The following is a 22,281-nucleotide window of genomic DNA, read 5'->3' as shown; positions in this document are numbered from 1 at the left end:
CCAGGCGTTGCAGCCCAACGTCTGCAAAACTGATACTAACAGAGGCTTATTTTTTTTGGGTAAGGTATCATTGTCATTCAAGAAACTAACCTTCTCCCACGCTTTTGTAATTTTATTGTAACTGCTGCGTAGAATTAAAAATGACCATTGTTATTTCATTCAACAAAAATTAAAAATGAAACGGTTTAAACACGACGAGTGGGGATTCATTGAGTGCTGAATTCATTGTGAGCTCAGAAAAAGCACAGCAGAAGCATTGGATTGGATTCGTATCCTAAAAAATACACGTTTTGTTTTAAAGACAGGTATTTCAATGTTAGCAACTCTGAATGTTGCTTCACTTAGAAGATACAGTCAATGTAGAATCATACTTCATTTGTAAGGGTTTTTTGTGGTTTGTTTTCTCAAAGGGCAGGTTAGTGCCGCAGTCACACAGCTCCAGGGGCCTCAAGGTTGTGGGTTCGATTCCCGCTCCGGGTGACTGTCTGTGAGGAGTGTGGTGTGTTCTCCCTGTGTCTGTGTGGGTTTACTCCGGGTGACTGTCTGTAAGGAGTGTGGTGTGTTCTCTCTTTGTCTGCATGGGTTTCCTCCGGGTGACTGACTGTGAGGAGTGTGGTGTGTTCTCCCTGTGTCTGTGTGGGTTTACTCCGGGTGACTGTCTGTGAGGAGTGTGGTGTGTTCTCTCTGCGTCCACGTGGGTTTCCTCCGGGTGACTGTCTGTGAGGAGTGTGGTGTGTTCTCTCTGTGTCCACGTGGGTTTCCTCCGGGTGCTCCGGTTTGCTCGCACAGTCCAAAAACACACGTTTGTAGGTGGATTGGCAACTCAAAAGTGTCCGTAGTTGTGAGTGTGTGAGTGAGTGTGTGTTGCCCTGTGAAGGACTGGCACCCCCTCCAGGGCGTATTCCCACCTTGCGCCCAATGATTCCAGGTAGGCTCCGGACCCACCGCGACCCTGAACAGGATAAGGATTACAGACAATGAATGAATGAATGAATGTGATTTTCTCTTTGAAAAACTCTCAAAGATTCAAATAGCTGTCATAGCTGCTTTTATCAGGTTAAAAAGACACCTACCTTTCAATTTAATGAGAAATTGAACCTCATCTAACATAGCACAGCAGGGTATAAACCTTCCTGCAGGACTGAAGTTTGTGACAGGCCCAGGGGCAAAAGACAAAGCAAAAAGGTAAACGTGTTTATTAAAATATTCATCATCATCATCATCATCATCACCTTTTCGGCTCAGTCCATTTCAGGGTCACAGTGGCAACACGGCAAGCAAAGCAGCACAGGCATCCCTGTCCCCAACAACATCCACTAGTTCCCAAGCGTTCCCAGGACATACGGTCCCACCAAAGGGTCCTGGATCTACAGTGAGGTCTTTGCTCATTTGGCAGGAGGTGTCTGAACTCCTTGCAGATTACAGAGCTCCTCACCTGATCATGGAAAGCATGCTCTGCAACCTGCTGAAGAAAACTTGTCTGTTCGTACCTGTGATCTCAATCTGGCAGCCGATATCCAAAGCTCTTGACCAAAGGTGAGGGCGGGGACAGATTTATCGATTGTATATCCAACATACTTTTTAGACTGATTTAGAAGCTGCATGCAGCATAAAGAGCTCAGGCAAGCTGTGATAATCCTGGCTTTAGTCACAGCATTAGTTTCTAGGTTGAAACAACACGACTGAGCTGAACTATGTTGTGGCTAATCTAAACCTGGCTGATTATAAACCCTCCACTCAATACATACATTTACTTTCAATCCAGATTAAAAACACACTCCCGATATTTTCTCATTTGTTTGAACAGGCTTTTTGCCCAAGGTCCAACCTTGCTGCAGTTGTTTGAAGGTATGTATTGACTGGTAGAGCATGGATAGGTCAAAGGTTATTACATGATATTTTGTGTGTATCACGCAGCCCTGATTCCATCATGAGCCCAGCTCGCAGGGCTCACCTCAGAAATGCTAGGCCATGTGCTGTGGCCTTCTCTGCCAGAGTTTCAGATCAGATTTCAGGCTCCCAGATGGAGGCGGCAGCTGCAGCGAGCCGATCGCGGCGCTTCAAACACAGCCGGACAGTCGACGCGATCTGATACCAGCCTTCGCTGGCTCAGTACAGTAACATAATTCACAACATTGGAGCTCCACACACACTCGCCGGGAGCTGGAGCTGTTGGCATTTTTAACCAAACTACTCCACAACATCAGAATTAGTGCATGATCAAAACTGAGACGTACACAAAAACATGTGATTGAAAGAGGACATTGGGTCTGTTCCAAAACCTAGTGAGCTGCCTAGGTAGGCACTGACTAGTAGGCAGTGTTCTGATGGTCTGTCCTCAAGAGGCAGATTGAGAGGCTCTAGTTAGAGAGTGATTGCGTCACTGCTTGTTTAATGAGGCGTCTAAGACTTGGGGCAGCCTACATGTCGGGAGCACGCAAACTGTGACGTAAAATGTTCTCTAGTTTGACAGCTCACTAGGTTATGGGACAGACCCATAGTCTCCCATTTTCCACACAGTTCTGAGGATAAACCATCAGTGACCTGACCAGAAGTCCCAGAGCAGGGTTCTCCCCCATCTAAAACAGCCCTGTTAAGACTGGCAGCGTTCCGCGCCTGTACCTTTAAATGATAATGAGCCACTCGCTGTTCACCCTCACCCCGAGTGCACAGCAGTGAGGAGCAGAAGCCATTTTCCACTCTGTTCTTGTTTTCTCCATTTTTACTCTCACAAACACGGGTCCAGCTCTGTGATTGGACAGACTCAGACAAGGGAGTGGGGCAATTTTAAAGTCTACGCAAAACACAGCCCACAAAACTGGGTGGACGTGTTTAATAGCGAGTGGGTTGGTGGGCTACAGATCCTCACATTGTTTCATAATATTTCCCCTTAAATAAATGCTCTAATGATTAGAGACATGTTCCTAAAACGAACAGATAACAATCCAACTGGTTCACACTGTGTTAAGGGTGAGTTCTTGGTGGTGGTAATATTCTGTCTTATTAAGTGCCCTGTGTGAACAGCCTTTAAAAACAACAATCAGTGCAACGCCGTGTTTAAGTTCATTGTCCAGTAGAAGGACCTTGAGGGAGTCTGTCTGGACTTTGTCAACATAAATGTAATGGAGTAGTCAACAACATCCGAGAGGCAGATCAGAAAGCATGTAAAACATAGAAGAGGAGCTCACGCTTAACACGAAAAACAAGAAAGATGATACCACCGAACTTGTAATGAACAAAGTGCAAACAACTATTCTATCAGTTTACATGCAACAAAATCCTCCACTCCCGCTCTCACTGGCAGAACGCACTGATCCATTATCAGTTTCCTATGACCAAATATATAACGTCTTAGCAAGAGACTGAACGCTGTGGGAAACTGGTGTTTGACAGAAACTGAATGTTGCCAGAGCCATCAGAAGCAGAGCAGGATCAGAACGGCTGGGTTTATCCCCAATGAACCTGACTGTGTGGCCTTGTTTCACATTGTGTGGGTTGGGGGGCTCAGATCCCAACATTAAACGCACACGTGATATTTCGATCAAGTGATTTTTTTTTCCCAATAATATTTCCCCTTTAACAGCAACACAGACAATTCTAGAGAACTACTGTTAGCACAATACTCCCCTCGTGTTTGTTTCCATTCAGAAGCTCAGCATCTTTTAAAGTGGAACACCCAGTAAACAAGGAACGTCCCTGGACGTTCAAAATAGGTCTAAAAGTAGTCTGTCCGTCAAGGACATATTTTAAACGTCAATGGACGTCCAAAATCCATCGTAATAAGTTAGTTAAGTGGTGACCAATCGATAACGTCAGTGGACGGTCAAAACACGTTTTATACAAGTAATTTATTTCAGGACCGATTAATAACGTCAACGGACGTCCAAAATACGTCGAATAGTCGTCTTTTCAATGTCTGTGTTTGGACGCCTTTTCAACTTTCATTTTCAACCTTAAGAGAACGTTGACTAGACAGCAGTCATTACGTTATTTTAACGTTGAATCAACGACTAAATGTTTACCGGGCAGTGTGTTTGAGTGAGATCCCGACTGTAGCTTCTAACATTTTCAGCTTTGTAGAATTTTGGTCTGGGTTTATTTTCATGGAAAGTTAGCGATCGGAGTCAGTTCTCCCTTAAATTAACAGGTAAAATAAGTCAATATAACCCACCTCTGAAACAGGAATAAAGCAACATCCTCAATCCTTTTCATGCTTACTCTACTTTCCAAAAGCCAGCGATGCACAGAGAGAAACGCCTGAGCCTGAGACAGAACATTGCCTTTAATATCTGAAAGCTCTGTCTCTAAATTACACAAGTTAGTCACAATCTAAGCACGCACACACACCCCTGTCAATTCACCCATCTCTCAGCGATGCAGGAAAAAAAGGCCACGGGAAAAAGAGCAAAAGGGAGAGTGACGAAAGACAGGCTGAAGCAGGTGGAGAGGTTTTAGAAGAGGTTAATGCTGACATTCTCTCAGTGAAGGAAGAGAGGAATCATGTTTCAGTTTGAGAATCACGTCAAACACTGTGTGCTAACGAAAGAGAGAGTGAGAATAAGGAAAGAAAAAACAAACAACGACAGGTTGCTTTGAGGAGTGATTTGGAAATCATTCAATGAAAACTGATTTACAGACATCAACACTTATTTTATCCAGTTTAATACTCATTTCCTTAAAGAGCTCACATCATAAATAAATCACTTGTGCCCTTTAATGAAGGGATCTGGAGCACACCAACCCACACACTGTGAAAACAGCTCTGTTTTCTGTGTGCAGCCTAAATCAGAAAACGAGCCGTTCTGATTCTGCTTCACCTCTTATCAACTGCCCCGCCCCCTCGTCTGAGTCTGTCCAATCACAGCACAGGGCCCCGAGTTTATGAGATCACAATGACAAGGTTAAATTCAGCAAAATGGCACAGAGTACAAGCACAGAAAACAATAACGGAAAAGAAATATAATCGATGTGCGCTGGGGGTTGGGAGAACAGCGAGCGGCTCATTATAATTTAAAGGAACAGGCCGTTCTGAACAGGGCTGCTTAGACAAGAGAGAACGCTGCTGTGGGGTTTGCTCCTTGTGGTGTTTTGAGCAAAGCAGGTCACAGAAACGTCATTAAAACCCAGAACTGTGTTCACTTCCGGAAACAAAAGGAGAATGGGTCTCATATTAGCAACTAGATGCTTGTGACCTTATAAATAGTAGCGTTCCTCTCAGACTTCTGTACTCCACTATAATGGCATGATAAAATTGTAAGTTCAGGAAAGTATCCTGATAAGTATCTTGCCACAAGACTAATTAATAAATAAAGGGTCAGATTAATTGGTATACAAGTTGATCAGTGAAATAACAGACAGGGACAGCTCTATTGCAGAGTAGCTGTTTGGAAACATCACACATCTGGGAAACCTGCTCTAACGTGTGTTTACACAGTGTTTCCAGTCCTCCACCACACACCGGCCTCACTTCAACCAAAAGACTGGAGCTCTGTGTCCACAAGATCTGACCAACAAAGACGACCTTTCAGTAGTCAACCTCTCCCTCTTTCCCTCTCACACCCCTGCCTCTCCTCTCCAACCTTCTCCCTCTCTCTCTAGCTGCCTTTTTCTACCTTCTTTCCCCCACCCCTCTCAGTGCATCTCCTAGTCTCTTAAGCTGCCTTTCCACTGCATGGGATTGGCTCGACTCGACTCTCCACTAGCACAGCTCCCCCTCGAAATGGAGCCAATGACGTTGCAAATCCCTGCCTCTAAGGGGAACTGCGGTGGTAACGTTAGGCGCCGTTTACTCGTTGTGTATTTGCGTGTTGTTTTTTGGACTGAACACAGCTCCGCGTCCCACGTTCTCACAGATCAGTTTTCCTTGTTGGACGTTCAGGTTTCACTAAAGATTTATGTCAGCCAACGACCCAAGGATTGTTTAAACCTCTTCAAAACCCCTTGAGAGATGTTTACGGGCAGCCGTGGTGAGTCGGATAAAGCAATGTGAAAGATTTTAGATGCAGCGAGTTTATGCTAGAGCTCTGCAGGGTTCACACATCATGATTTAGTAAGTACTTGACTCGGTTGGAACCGATAGCGAGCAGGGACTAGTAAAGGACCTGGTTCCAGTGGAAAAGTGAAAGAGCTGAGTCATGTCGAGTCGAGTAGTTTCCATGCAGTGGAAAAGCACCATTACTGCCCCTCTCTCTAGCTCACCACGTGCCCACTTGCTTCTTTTACATCTCTGCCTTTTTGCCCCGCATGTTCCTGTCCTACCCTTTTCCCTGCACTACAGTCTACTTCCACTCCTTTCCTGTTCTCTCTTTCCCACCCTTTTGCCCCCTTTATCTCCCTCTCCTTACTTTTCCTGCCCTCTAGCTCTTTATCTCTCCTGTCCTCTTAGTCTCTCGAAGGGCATGACATGGACACACCCTTTTGCTCTCCAGATGCATCAAAGCTGACCTTAAAACAAAGCAATAAGAGCAGAGTTCAGATCATTAGCAGCACTCTCACCTCACTAAGGTTAGCCTTTAGCATACACTGCTACTGGGCTCATGAGGACTACTGCTGTTTAGATGGAGCCCGACACTGACATGTGAACATCTGCTGCAACACGCTCGTCCACCCGAAGCCATAAACCAACAATACACTCAGGATACACAAAGGACTGCACCAGACAATACACTGATATCCTCAGTGTCACAGCCTGGGCAACACTCAGGCTGCAGAGGACTACAAGGCAGGAGGTGGGGCAAAGTGGAAAACACACACTATCCCAATCCCTAAATACCATTTCCCCAGTGTGTAATTATATACAGGGTGTCCTTGACTTACGACGTTGATCCGCTCCTACGTTGCGTCGTAAACCGATTTTCGGTGTAAGTCGGAACATACGTACATACTGTACGTGAATAACATACTGTACGCACTTATCCTATCCCAACACCTATCCTCCTCAGTCCCGAGCCGCGTAACACCACACACGAAGTTCACGTTACGACGTTTACGACGCAAAACCACAAGTTGAAACAAGGCTTTATACAGTAAATGGGAGATGTGTCGTAACCACGAAACATCGTAACTCAGGACTGACGTAACCCGAGGACCTCCTGCGTATAATTCAAAATCTTGGGTGTAATGTGAGAATAAGGACTGTTCTTGTTTACATAAATATATTTTCTTTTAAATGTAACTTACCACCTGCTCTGACTAGAGTTGGGCGGTATAATGATAATACTGTATACCGCAGTGTTTAAAAATTTGGACGGTAGATTGAAATGAGGGCAGCACTGAAGTGTGTGTGTGGTGTGTTAAATTTCTGTTGTCTCTCTAAAAGTCGACGTGCACTTAAGAGAGCCACAGGGAGGGGGCGCTGGGGAGCTCAATAACTGCTGATGTCACAGTCAGAAGACAGGTGGAGAAAAGCACAAGCCGAGTAGCCCACCACCATTGTAAGTTTAGCGCTGAGATTTGGTTAAAAGAGAGCGGAAGGAAGCTGTAAACGGACAAAATTCTCCGAAAATCCTTCACTCGACTTTTTGCTGCTCCCAGGTCTATGGCTTTATCTTCTAAATGTGTGTTGAGCCTCAGTTCGCTGAACAAATCTTGTGCCGTGCTAAACCACAAGTCTTATTTCACTTGTTTTCGAACTTTTCTGGTCCGAACAAGATGCTGAAATTTGGTTTTTATCGTCAACACGTTTGTTGGCGGTGTGTACTACACGGTTATGTCTGATTTCACTTGGTTCTCTTTCTTCTCCGCTGTTGTTTTATCCGTTTTTACTCAGTGCTCTTATTTCTCCACGCTTGTTGCGTTTATCCTCGTCTTTGCTCTCTCTCTCACACACACATAAACGTGGGTCCAGCGCTGTGATTGGAGAGACTCTGACAAGGGGGTGGGGCAGTTCTAAAATACTCTTTTCACCCCAATGTTTTCATACTTAGGCAGACCACACAACACTGACGGGGTTGTTTCGTTTCAGATTTCCCCTTTTAACGGTTCTCAATATTACGTCTCTTTTAATTGAAAAGACCGTCCAAGTACATTTCTACAAGTCCATTCAGCACAACAGTTACGGAGTAGTCGTCACTAAAGGAAACATTAACAGAGCTGTCAGCATCCACACAGTGTACGATCACAATCCGTTTCTGTGACTGAAGTTTACAGGAGAGCGACAATAGGAAATCCAGCATCTGGAGCCTGGAGCTAAAGCGAGTGAATCACTCGGCTCAGTGGAGACTTCACCAAGATAAAAATGGATTTCTGACACCTATTTCCTTAAAGCTCCTTGTCATTCCTGCTCATGTTTCAGAGGGAGGACAAGTTTAAGCGTTGAGCATTTGCTCTCGGCTCATTCGACCAGTGCAGGGTCAGGAGCGTCAACAAAGCCTCATCAACAATAGAGTTTCATTATTAATCAAATAACAGTGTGATCGTAATCTTTAATAGGGTGTTTAAAATCAATTTGATTTGCATTACTTTTTAAAATTAATACTTTAAAAAGGTACACAACGAAAGACTTGGTGTTTTTGCTCCTGGACGCCCCCTACAGTTGCAGAGTGTTCACTTTTATAGCACTGTCCTAAAATCAAGATGGAGGGGATAAGTGTGGTTGTGGCTTCCTAACCACCTCCAAAATTGACACAGTGCAGTTTCTGGAGTGCTGAGCCCTGAATACCAATGACAGACCAATGCTATTCTCCCTGCAACAACAGAGTGGAGCATCACAATGATCTTGAAGCTGTAATTTTAAGGTAGAAATATTACCTAGTGTTCCTTTAATACCTTTTAAAAGGCATAATGGGGACATATGACACTCCTTACACAGTTCTGGGGTCTCAAAGAAACATGTGAGATCTGTTTTGCTCAAACTACCACAAGGATAAAACCCCCCACAGAAGCATCCTGGCCCTGTCTAAACAGCCCTGTTAAGAACAGCCGGTTCCAGCACCTGTTCTTTAAAAAAATAAAAATAAAAAATGATGAGCCACACACATCTCACCCCCGAGTGCACAGCTGTGTCAAACGAGGAACACAACTTCTTGTTCAACTGATTTAGCTTAGGTCTCTTCTTTCTCCTCTCAGTTTGGCACACGTGTGTCTGTTTTACAAAACAGGTCCAGTGCTATGACTGGAGAGACAGAAACGGGGGGACGGAACATTCCTAAAGTCTCAGTGTTTGACATCAGAAGAGCAAAACACCAAGTGGCCTTATTTCACAGTATTTGGGTTGGTAGCTACTCCAGGTACAAACAATTATTCCATAATACATCCCCGTTGAAAAGGACACCACACATTAACTCAAATAACAGCATACATTCATGTCTATTGCACTGTGTTTGCCTTGAAGAACTGCATTAATTCTTTTGCTGAAAGTCACATTTACTTTGAAGCTTTAAAGAAATATTCAATTAAATTGATTTTCCATTCCAAATTTAACACACCTTAAAATACAAGCTCAACACACACACTTCTATTAAAAGAAACACACACACACACACACACACACACACACACACACACACACACACACACACACACACAGAGGAGCCAACGGAGGTCATCTTCAGGGACTGCAATCACAAAGCAAGAAACACTAGCTTTGCTGAGCAAGCAAATCTTAACCACCTCCTTTGCACCTCCCACCACTCTGATCTAGGCCAGATTCACAAAAGGGGAGGCAGGAACAAGACGAATGTTGCTTCTATTGTGTAACGCCTTGAAAATTCCCAAGTCACTCAAACTTCAGTCATTTAAACTCAGTGTTTCCTGAAAAACCTGCCCCTTCAAAGGATTCCTGCTCCCCCGAGTTATAAATAACAACAGAAACTCTCTCCAGACTTCATAGAAACTCACCTTCCACACGAGGAAACAGGAAACTTTAGGAAAGTGTTTGGATGTTGAGTATCGACACACCAACCAGAGTTTAAAGGCTGAGCACCACTTAATGGACCTCCATGAATATTATTGTAGTTACTGACAGATATAAGTATGAATTAAAATGAAAATAGCAGCTTAATTTGCTTTAAAACTGACAATTTTATTAAACTGACGGAAAAACCCGAGCTCTCTACGGAAATTCTCGAACGCGACCGTGACGTCACTGGTGGACAACAGCTGAACAACGCCGCGGTAAAACACCGTTATGACTGACTGTTATGACAGTATCTAGCTAAATAACCAACATTATTCATGACCAGAGCCTAGCAATAAGCTAAACTCAAATGTAGAGGTACCGTTATTCTTGTAAATGTGATCGAAGTCGAACTCGAATTCATCCGACACTATAAACCTCCGTAATGCAGCTACGTAGCCGAGTATAATCTGAGACACCGAGTTTAGCGAGTCAAGCTAACGTTAACTAACACCAACTAAAACAGGCGAAGTGAGTGTCCTTACCCTGTTTACCTCCATGTTACAGAGGCTCTTGAACACCTTTCGTTGGTGTCCTTACAGGCCCATATTGTTGGAAAAGCGCCAGTGAAATGAGCTACAGATAACGGAGTGAGCGGACGGTCCTTTCCAAAGTGCCCGTTTAAAGTGGACAAATTTAGTCCATTTTCTGGATATTTTGGGATCTTTGGGCCATTTGTTCACAGATGTCCCACTGTACATTGAATGATTGCAGCCAAAAACAACACACCTTTTCCTCATTTTGCATTAAATTAAGTGCAGCTTCTACAGCAGGGTGCTAACAAACTTCTGTGATAATACAAATAAAACAGAACTGACAACAGGAGGAAAATTAAAAGCCTCTCATACACAGACGCAATAAAAAAAGCACAGCCCTTAGAGAAACTGCTATTTATACATGGAAACAGGGAAAGTAGTCGGACGGTTAAAACAATAGCAACAGGTTAGATTAGGCATCATCAAACGATGGATTGTTCAGATGCGTCAGTGCTGATACATAAACATTTATAAAAAGGCAGACACTCTAGATCTGCATTAGAAATGTAACTATAATTCCTGCTGAGTTTCAAATACATTTTAGCACAGAATCACAGCATAATTTAAACCTTCGACTCTTCCGCAGCGCAATAAACACATCATCAAATATCAACAAACGGGCTCTAGAGTGGCCGAGCAGTCTAAGCACTGGCTCCATCACTCTGAGATCGCTGGTTTGAATCAAACAGCCCAAAAACAGCATTGCTCTGTCCCCATCCCTCCCCCACATCACACGACACGGTGCCAGGCAGCGATGCCATCTGTCAGCTGATGTGGCAGATTCTCCTCCGGCACATTTAGCTGTCCGGTGACATAACATTAGCAACAGTCAGGTGTTGAGTTCATGCGTCTCTGAGAAAGCATGTGCCTGTCCTCACTCTCCTAGCGCTGGTGGCATCATGTGCGACAGGGTTGATTACAACAGCTCTGGCTAGAGGGTTGTGCCAAACCATATCGTTCACGATAATATTGTGATAATTCTTAAAACAATAACAAAAAAAAAATAATCGATATCGTGATAATGTAATGACATCATGGAGGTACTGTAACATGGCATACTCTTTTTTACATGAGTTGTTTAGGCGCAGTGACAGTGGAAAGTACCGGTAGCCATCCCACAAATGAATCTAGCTCCAAAACTTGCAGTTGACTTCAGATAAGGCGGCAAGTCCATTTCCGCACCCTCTCTACTTAAACAGGAAGCTCCCAGGTTCCTAGATTTAATCCCTGGCAGTAGTAGTGTCCACAAAATTGGAGAATACGCGATGCGCAGAAAAGGCAAGGGCTGTATTTTTTCAATTTTCTCTCTTTTCAGTCCTGCACACATCACCCATAAAACAGCAGGTGTAATAATCCTACCCCCCCCCTTTCCCGGAGTCTTACCAGTTTGATGGCCACGTATTCATTGGTGTAGAGGTTCTTCCCCAGCCGGAGCTCTCCGAAGTTGCCACAGCCGATCTTTTTGCCTACCCGGAAGTTGGGGCCAACCATAAGAACCCCAGAGTTGGGCCCAGTGCCCCGGGGCCCAGTCCTGCTATTGGCTGTTTTGGACATCCTCTTCCCTTCCTCGGCCTCTCCCTTGCCACCTCTCTTATCAAAATCCATAAGCTTGTGATACCCTGGCCTCTCCACGGTTACTCACCGGCCATTCAAAGCAGAGAGGCGTCAAAACAAGCCCCAGGGAATCAGTGGGGTCTGAGGCAGTGGGACAGAGGAGGGGCGGGTGGGGGGGTGTTTTATATAAATATCTACAGACAAATGCAGTTCTACTGGCAGCAGAAAGCCTGTCGTCCCACCATCCAGGAAGAGGCTGATTTAATCCTTCGGAACGGGGGTGTTCTCCGCCTCGGATGATGCAGTGCCCTCAGAGAAGCCTGTTACTGCCCAACGGAGGCAGCCGGTGCGGGCACGCACGCACGCACATGCACACGCACGCAACACACACATACACAAGCAAACAAACTCACTCACACACCCACGCACTCCCCCACACACACATACACACAGTCCCTGCTACTGGATCCAGAAGGCCATTAGAAAACGTCCCCGTGGACTCCTCATGGTCTCCTCCAAGTCAGTCTTTGGAAAAGCCGCAAACATTATTCATCCCTGAAGAGCGCAGTCAGAGCGAGGGTGGAGGCTGAGACAACGGCAAGAGGCTCAAACTGTGAAGCAGTGCACTTTCCCCGTTGGGTATCTGTAAGAGATGAAAAACAAAAGACATATAGGTTTATAACATAAAAGTAAGAGAAGTACAGATACAGTCGCTGTCCGAAGAAAAACGTGTCTCTATTTTGGTCGCTTTTTTAGTTCATTACATCACACAGCAGCTGTGCTTCATTTCACAAGGAATGGACCAATAGAAATGCTTAAAAATGACTTGGAATAACACCTTTGTACATGGAGCTTTCTATAATGTACATGTTTATCTTTGGACAGTGATGTTATGAAAATTAAAGGCTAGTGAAGTTATCTGGTATTCTCTGTGTACATCAAGTGTAAATTAGGGGTCAGTGTCCCTGGTCTTCACACTGATGTGTTCAATCCATCCCCATCCTCTGGATTTTATTAAATAAATCAATGGCAGGCCAAGCCAGGCACTCGACTAGCCAAAGCCACCAGGGGATATTTACGTGGTCCGTGGCTTATACGTACACATACACAACGATCAACTCTGCACTAGAATTACACCAAAACTGCACACAGTAAAACAGACTGCAGCTTAAACTCTACCACAATATGTTTAACACCAAACATGAGTTTAAAATATCTGTCAAATCTAAAAACCAGTCCCATTCCGATACCACTGTGTTCATTAATTAGCAGAGGAGCTGAATGAGGTCATGCGTCAGACACAGCACATCAATAAACCTGTAAACAGAGACCTCTATTTGATTAGTTTAAGAGCATCCATTTCAAAAATCAGTCCAATAAGTGCCCCACCGATAAATCCAAAAGCTTTACAGGAATCCCATAATACCTAGAACATCACCTAGACACTAATCCAAGCCCTAGCTAAAGCAGCATTGGTCAATCCTGGCCAGAGAGCGCGCACACACACACAGACACACACACACAGACACACACACACAGACACACACACACAGACACACACACGAAAGTCCTCGGAGCAAACAAAGGAGTGAATAAGACGCAGAAGAGGTTGTATTTATGAGGGCCAGGTCCTGGACCCACACACACACACAGGACCTGGGGGGTGGACGCACACCGGTCATGGGATTTTAGAGCAGGGAACACAACGGTGGCAAATTACAAGCCAAGCAAAGCTCCTATCAGTTTCCAAAAGGCCTTATGTCTACAACTTCCAGAGTCTGCCCCTGCACTGTTGATACCAATTAGGCGTGAAGACCAGGTTTCACAAAAATAGAACAGCAGCAAGCGAGAAAAAGGGGCGCTGTGATTAGTAATTACAGTTAACAGCGACCTGTGTATGTCAACAACCCCAGCACAAGACTGCCTTTGATTCTGTTCCATTAAAAGGCCTTCATTTGTCTTGTTAAATGCTTATATTTGATCAGATTAAAGGCCTACTGACGTCGAGAAAAAGCAGGTCAAGTGCTGAAACTGAACCCAGTCCTTCATACTGAGTTTATAAATGACTCACGGCATTGCTCTGCAAAACCTGTTTACTGTCTAATACCGTCATCGTCGTCATCATCAACAGCGTCATCTCCATCAGGCAAAGTAGTCGTTAGCCTTTCTTTCACAGCCACCACAGGACCGGAACACACCACACCTGACACCTGCTTTGTAATGGTTTTATTCAACATCTAAAACAGCTGTAAACATGAAGATAAAACGTGTGAATGGAAAACAAGAAATGCAGTTTTGATCATTTACATTCATTTTTCATTCATTATCTGTAACCCTTATCCAGTTCAGGGTCGCGGTGGGTCCAGAGCCTACCTGGAATCATTGGGCGCAAGGCGGGAACACACCCTGGAGGGGGCGCCAGTCTTTCACAGGGCAACACACTCACACCTACGAACACTTTTGAGTCGCCAATCCACCTACCAACGTGTGTTTTTGGACTGTGGGAGGAAACCGGAGCACCCGGAGGAAACCCACACAGACACAGGGAGAACACACCACACTCCTCACAGACAGTCACCTGGAGGAAACCCACGCAGACACAGGGAGAACACACCACACTCCTCACAGACAGTCACCTGGAGGAAACCCACACAGACACAGGGAGAAAACACCACACTCCTCACAGACTGTCACCTGGAGGAAACCCACACAGACACAGGGAGAAAACACCACACTCCTCACAGACTGTCACCCGGAAGAAACCCACGCAAACACAGAGAGAACACACCACACTCCTCACAGACTGTCACCTGGAGGAAACCCACACAGACACAGAGAGAACACACCACACTCCTCACAGACTGTCACCCGGAAGAAACCCACGCAAACACAGAGAGAACACACCGCACTCCTCACAGACTGTCACCTGGAGGAAACCCACACAGACACAGAGAGAACACACCACACTCCTCACAGACAGTCACCCAGAGCGGGAATCGAACCCACAACCTCCAGGCCCCCTGAGCTGTGTGACTGTGACACTACCTGCTGTGCTACCGTGCCGCCCTGGATCATTTACAGCAATTTCATAAAAAGAGACCATGAGAAATTACAATTTCAAGGTTCCTTGCCACCATCAATACACGAGCCATGTCCAAAATTATTACACCCTCTTTACCTGCGGCCTGTATATAATTCAGTACACATTCTGAGTAACAAGACTAAGGACAGAACCCTTCTGGACACACGGTGATGTTGTCACAGGAAGGGAAGCTAAACCAGGTAACGCAGGAACCGTTAAGAGACTCTACTACAACTGAAAAAACACTATCAACTGTCTGCAACTTGCTGGAGGAAAGAGAACAAGCGGTTTGGTGGAGCTGCTTAGCAAACTGACAAATGCAGGTTTACGTGTCCAGAAAAATAAACGACATCTTAAAATACTTCTGTACAAACAAAACAAAAGTGGACAAGGAAGAAAACTCCTTTAAACAAGGCACCTTAATAAAAGGTCACTGTTTCCAATGACTGTACACAATAACGTGGAGATCTGGAGCCTCCCAACTCACACACGGAAACAAGACGACGCAAATAACTGGATAAAATGAGTCGTGTTGATATTTGCTCAGTTTTTTACGTTAATCAGAGCAAAGACAGAGGTAAAGTGTGTGAAACAGATGCGATCAGAGAGGAGTAACACGAGTACAGAGCAAAAGCTGCAAAAATGGGAGCAGAGGTGTAAGAGAACCGAGCTAAAACGGAGTGACTCTGTTGTTTCTGAACCCTGCAGCTCATGTTCGTTTAAAAGGCCAGAGTAAGATTTTGAAAAAGATCAAACTGAAAACAAATAATAAAAGAGTGACTAGACGCTTTGTGGCTTGGCTTTTCTCAGCGTGAGATCAATCACGAACCACGTGTATCCTAGCTGTCTTACAGCCCTCTCACAGGCCCCATGCACAGGTGAGTCATGGTTGAGGATTATATAACACAATACAGCATGTCAAAGTACAAGGAACATGAAATTACATTCAGCTAACAGCTAGACTCCGCCCACAGAGACACCACTTGTTAAAAAGGGGCACAATTTCAGTTACTAGTTTCTTTTTGACTGAACGACCCATGAAGAGTGACAGAGGGTGAACAACCACAATGTAACGTTATTTATTTATGCTGTGAAGCATGTTACAAAACCTGGCAACCATTTTCGGATTGTATGAAGAACTCGGCACTAGAACACACCGATTTCAAAATGTGCCATGCCTCTATTTTAATCACGGTGTTTGATGTAGTGCTGAGTATTCGTTCTTTCTGTAACTGCTTCATCCAGTTTGGGCTGCAACAGGTGTGTCACAACTGCCTTTTTTTTTTTTTTTTTTTTTTTTTTGTGGTTAGTGTGTTGTCCCAGAAAATAATAGGGCTAAACGAGATTGTCATTTTAAGACAACTTCACAACATGGATATATTAATAAAATATACTTAACCATCATAGTCACTAATGTAGTAGTGCATTTATTAAAAATATTACTTGAAAAAATATTATTAAAATAGGGCGGCACGGTGGCGCAGCAGGTAGGTGTCGCAGTCACACAGCTACAGGGACCTGGAGGTTGTGGGTTTGATTCCTGCTCCGGGTGACTGTCTGTGAGGAGTGTGGTGTGTTCTCTCTGTCTCTTTGTGGGTTTCCTCCGGGTGACTGTCTGTGAGGAGTGTGGTGTGTTCTCCCTGTGTCTGCGTGGGTTTCCTCCGGGTGACTCTCTGTGAGGAGTGTGGTGTGTTCTCTCTGTCTCTTTGTGGGTTTCCTCCGGGTGACTGTCTGTGAGGAGTGTGGTGTGTTCTCCCTGTGTCTGCGTGGGTTTCCTCCGGGTGACCGTCTGTGAGGAGTGTGCTGTGTTCTCTCTGTGTCTGCGTGGGTTTCCTCCGGGTGACTGTCTGTGAGGAGTGTGGTGTGTTCTCTGTGTCTGCGTGGGTCAAAAAGTGTGACACACCGCGACCCTGAACTGGATAAGGGTTACAGAAAATGAATGAATGAATAAAATATTCAAACATTGGAAAAGGAATAAAAAATAATCTCAAATAATAATAAAACAGGAACTATAACCTTTTTCTAAACAAATAAACAACAGCACTAGGACAAGCTAAAATATTGGTGACGTTTATTCTTAGGTAAACAGCCAATAAAATGTCAATAAACACAGTGGTCAGCGGCATTTATTGAGGAAACGTCCATATATTGTTTGATAAGTCAATAATATAATGACTGTTACAGGCACAAGGCAGGAACACAACCTGGACATGACAGTGCTGGGAAATACTGGCCAAATCCAACAGAATATTTTCCAAACTTAACAAACTAGTTTATTAAATGCCAAAAGGTCTTAATTTACTTGTTTTTAATCGCTATATTCTACGAAAGTGAAGAAACAGCACTTTCTCCCAAGTCCACACTCACGCCTGAAGTGCCCTTGAGAAAGGCACCTAACCCCAAAAGCTGGCTGGGAGCTGGAGGCGTGGGCACACTGCTCCTGATCACAATTCGTTGTACGTCTGTGCAAAGGCAGTTTAAAAAAAGCATGTTTCACATATTTATTTATACGCACGTACGCTGAGAAGGCATACTGAGACGCTGCTCTTCACTCTTAGTAAACAGCTGTTAGATCATTATCACTATGCCTCTTACGCGAAGGTGTAAATAGAGGTTTGTGTTCACCCACAGTTTAAGAGTTTTAACACTAGTTAGTGTGTAGTTTCTACTATTTTTGGACGCAGTGTATTCAGGCCCTGGCATTTTCTTCCTCTTTACTTTAAATAAAAAAAGGCTGTTTGTAATTAGTTTACTTTTACAGCACTGAGTGTCCTGGCAGTAATATGGAGGGCTTAAAGATTAGAAGATCATTTTTACTGAAATCACATTTTAAAAGAGGGCAATTTACAAATTGCACAAGCTGCAGTTTTAATTCTAGCCTGTGTTATCAAGAACAATGTCTTAACAAGCTTTGAATGGGGACATTCAGCTTCTATAACAGATTTAGACCAATCAGAGGCAGTCAGACACTGAGCTCTGTTAATGACACCAACTGTATGACGGTCTGGCACTCAGTGAGATCTTCTTGGTCATTTTGGTTATAAACACAGGTCTGGACTTGCAGTATTAATTTTAAGCAAAATACAGGTCAGAAAAATCAAAATAAGATGTTTTCTCCAAACGGTTCCATTCTATCTGTGTGTCTTCTACCGAGGGCTTCTGTTGGATGTTCAGTTTTGGTAATATACCATTAGAGGAACCCTCAGAGCTGGAGCTAACAGGATGTCAACTAGACAGAGATATCATTACAGCAACACTGTCTTTGCTAACTCAGTGAAAGGCTCACATTTGTCAAACCTCTGACATCCTTTATTACACAGGCTCGGGCCCTGTATTTCTGGCCTGGTTCAGTCCTCTGGTTGGTGTGGACTAAGCCGTCAGCCGGCCAGAGTCCCTCTAATCTACCAGGAAGCAAAACAAAATGGTGTTAGCTAAGCAGCTGCCCACGCCTATCCTGGACAAAACTTCAACACGCACTTTGCACCCAAATATAACGACCCCCGGCCCAGCATCTGCACAAAACATAACCACAGGGGCCTGAATAATCATTTGAGGCACTTTTAAGTAAGGTTAAGCTCAGACAGCAATCACTAGAAGTCAATGTAAATCACTCCTCGCTTTCTGAAATAAAGACTGTAATGTCTTATACACACGGTGGTAGGAACAAGGCTGGAGACACCTAAAGCCCCCCACTACCCCCAGGCACTGAGACAGGTTCTGTGGTGATGTACAGTTTGTTTATTCTGCCTTTATATTTTGTTTGAAGATGACCACAACTGAAATGAGTTTTATATTTATGAGCTAATCCCCTTAGATTTGTGTGTGTGTGGAGGGGTGTGTGTGTGTGTGAAGTTTTGTACAGTAGCTGCAGATTCTCTAGATACGATATGCAGTAATTTAATTAAACCTATAAATTACAACTCTAAAAAATTTACTGGGATATAACACGACGAATACTAAGACTGACATATAAAATAAACACATGAAAGGTCAGCGAACAGCAAGGGCATTCCTCTCAAATGTGTTAATCCACTTCCCATGTGATTAACTGATTAATAATTGATTAATAAGAACCCTGTGCCATGAAATCAAATCAAATCTGAATGCGTTTCAGCTGGAAGTAACTAATAGCTGCAGTACGGGTAAGAAATTGTGTCAGCGCACATCGGGTCTAGTCGAGAACAATGAAGCCGAGAAAGGGTCCTTGTCTGGAAACATTCTGAAGTCTCTGGGTCGAGGCGAGAACAAATCTGCATGGAGCTCAGGCTTTTCTTTGCTCAAGAGGCTCGACCAACATGTTTAGACATGTCTTTTGGTTTAGGTCAAGGCTGAGACTACGGGAAGGAGTAAACATGATTAGTTCCAATTTTGTAGTCGTTGTGCACATCTCTAATGAATATTAAACAATGATTTACATACCGACAGTGCATTTCAAACACCTTGCAGTTCTAGCATGTACCAACTAGTAGAAGAAGCCACAAATCCACAACTAGTGCTGTTTCTAAATAAGTGAAATACCCACAAAACTCCTAGGTTTAAGACATTGCTAAGTCTACATTTGGAGCAACATTAAAACGTACAAACCACATTAACTTAAATCTGAAAACTGGAGAAACTACACAACGTGTCGGAAAGCAGTAGACGCCTCTAATTTGAACTTTACTTCACGGCAGGAACGTGGACGATCAGTTTTTACTCCGTTTCCATAATCCTACAGACATGGCATGAAGGAGCTGCACATGAGCCCAAGTTCACTATCCCCAATGCTAAGCGTATAGGGTATAACACCTCCAGCACTGGGTTGTATAAGAGAGAAACTGGAGTCTAGAGAGAGAGCACAATCCAGCATCTTTGGGATGAGTTGGAGAGGCATTTGTGCTCCAGAAGTAATTACCAAACACCAGGACCATAACTCACTAAGGTTCCCATAGCTGAATGTCTCCAGGTCCTCATAGAAATGTTCCATCGTGTCGTCTACAGCCTTCCTAAAAAGGACAGAAGCTGTTCCTGAAGCAAAGAGGAAACGGTGTACCTTTAAAACCCTTCATTTCTAAAAGGTAAGACATAACCCTTGTTTGTTTTCATCTCTGCTGCTGTTTCTTGGTCCTCCGTCTAAATGGTGTGAACAAGCTATTAGAGGAAACACCAACAACACACACGATGTGTGAGACGTGGGGTTAAAGAGGGACTACTACAGATTTACTGGATGTAAAACATCTGCAGCTCCATTTGAAGGAAGGTTTGAAATGAGAGGGTCGTTGAAACCTAGAGAAACTAACGTTACACGACGGAAAACGTGTATTTTTATCAAATACAAAGTACATGGGAGCGGGTTTAGACCTCTATTGTGGTCTTAAAGGTCTCACAAACACATACTACTGTCCTCAAATCCCCCTGAGCAACTTAACCCAGGGCAATCTTTAAATTAAACCCAAAACACTCAAAGCTAAACGCAGCTAACGCTCAGAGCGCTGGCCTCAGCTTAAACTTCACAGCCATTAAATCGCCCTCATAAGTCCCCGAAGAACAAAATGTGCCCCAGGAATTAAAGCTGCGGCTGTGAACAGAAAACACAAACAAACGGATAAACTCCAGCTTCAACGAAAACCAACTCAAATCCATTTTTCAGAAACTCCCACTAGCCGCCGATGCTAACGAGCCAATGTAGCTCCGCTAACGTTTCCACTGAACTCTCAGCGGTCTCCTCGCATTTCGGCCAAGCATTTTCCGACCGAAACGCATCGAAAGGACACATACTCTACCTCTCCGTGTGTATCTCTCCAACCACGAGCCGCATATTCCTTTATTCCGCGTTGTTCCGGCGTTTTCCCGAGCTATTGTCCAGTTCCTACAGAAGCTAGCCGCCTCTCTGCTGTTGTCTCTTTAAGCCTCCGCTGCTCTGAATCAGTCCGGATCTTTTTAATGAGTCAAAAGAATCGATTCATATCAACACAAAGAGTCGACTTTTCCTTTCCTCGTGTGACTCACTATTTGTTTGAACACAAGCCAGTCCCCACACAGTAAGTCATTTAGTCTTAAGAGGAAGACAGGTTTAAATGTTAAGGATAAGGTTAGGGTTAGGGACAGGGCGTCACAGTGGTGTAGCTCCAGGGTCCTGGGGTTCGAGTCCTGCTCTAGTGAGTTTGGTGTGTTCTCCCCGTGTCCGCGTGGGTGTCCCACGGGTGCTCCGGTTTCTTCCCACGGTCCAAAAACACACGCTGGTGTGTCCCTAGGTGTGGGTTTGTTCCCACCTTGAGCCCAGTGATCTGCGAAGTCCAGTTTGTCAGAATTTCAAAGATATATAAGACCACTCGTGAAAATTATCAATGCTGGATGCAATCATATACTCACTGAAATGTTCCACTGTACTGTGTAAAGGCTTCTCAGAATATTAGTAATTAGTAATAATAATATCCTTACTGCAGTTTGTGACATCACTACAATATAAATTAAAGCATGGGAACCACTTAATAAGCTGTGAGAACAAGTTATTTAAAGTGTGGGAATGACATTATGGAGTCCTTCAAAACAAATGAAGACATAGGGACAACTTTATAAGGCTTATGAATAAGATAATTAAATATCTAATCTCCACACCGTAGTCAGTCATTCATTGTCTGTAAGTGCTTATCCAGTTCAGACGACCTGGAATCACTGGGCACCAGGCAGGAACACACCCTGGAGGGGGCGCCTGTTCTTCGAAGGGTGCCACATTCACTCACATTTGAGTCACCAATCCACCTACCAACGGGTGTTTTTGGACCATGGGAGGAAACCAGAGCACCCAGAGGATACCCACGCAGACACAGGGAGAACACACCACACACAGTCACAGGCAGTAACCCGGAGGAAATCCACGCAGACACAGGGAGAGCACACCACACTCCTCACAGACAGTCACCCGGAGGAAACCCACGCAGACACAGAGAGAACACACCACACTCCTCACAGACAGTCACCCGGAGGAAACCCATGCAGACACAGAGAACACACCACACTCCTCACAGACAGTCACCCGGAGGAAATCCACGCAGACACAGGGAGAGCACACCACACTCCTCACAGACAGTCACCCGGAGGAAATCCACGCAGACACAGGGAGAGCACACCACACTCCTCACAGACAGTCACCCGGAGGAAACCCACGCAGACACAGAGAGAACACACCACACTCCTCACTGACAGTCACCCGGAGGAAACCCACGCAGACACAG

The 22,281-nt window shown here is 44.5% G+C and overlaps 1 protein-coding gene across 1 annotated transcript in view; it reads right to left on the bottom strand.

The window, feature by feature from the left end:
* Positions 1-20,960, bottom strand: part of csnk1g2b (casein kinase 1, gamma 2b) — a 56,060-nt gene extending 35,100 nt beyond the window's left edge. Inside the window, exons 1-2 of the mRNA XM_066643520.1 lie at positions 20,830-20,960; positions 11,815-12,628 (exon numbers count right to left, since the gene is read on the bottom strand). Coding sequence (XP_066499617.1) covers positions 11,815-12,036 — 222 coding nt within the window. The 5' untranslated portion in view covers positions 12,037-12,628; positions 20,830-20,960. The remainder of the gene's footprint in view (positions 1-11,814; positions 12,629-20,829) is intronic.
* Between the last annotated feature and the right edge of the window lie 1,321 nt (positions 20,961-22,281).

Source organism: Hoplias malabaricus, chromosome 14 (genome assembly GCF_029633855.1).
Source record: "Hoplias malabaricus isolate fHopMal1 chromosome 14, fHopMal1.hap1, whole genome shotgun sequence".
Lineage (NCBI taxonomy): Eukaryota > Metazoa > Chordata > Actinopteri > Characiformes > Erythrinidae > Hoplias > Hoplias malabaricus.
The sequence above is the reverse complement of the archived record's forward strand: the minus strand, read 5'-3'. Positions and strand labels throughout refer to the sequence as shown.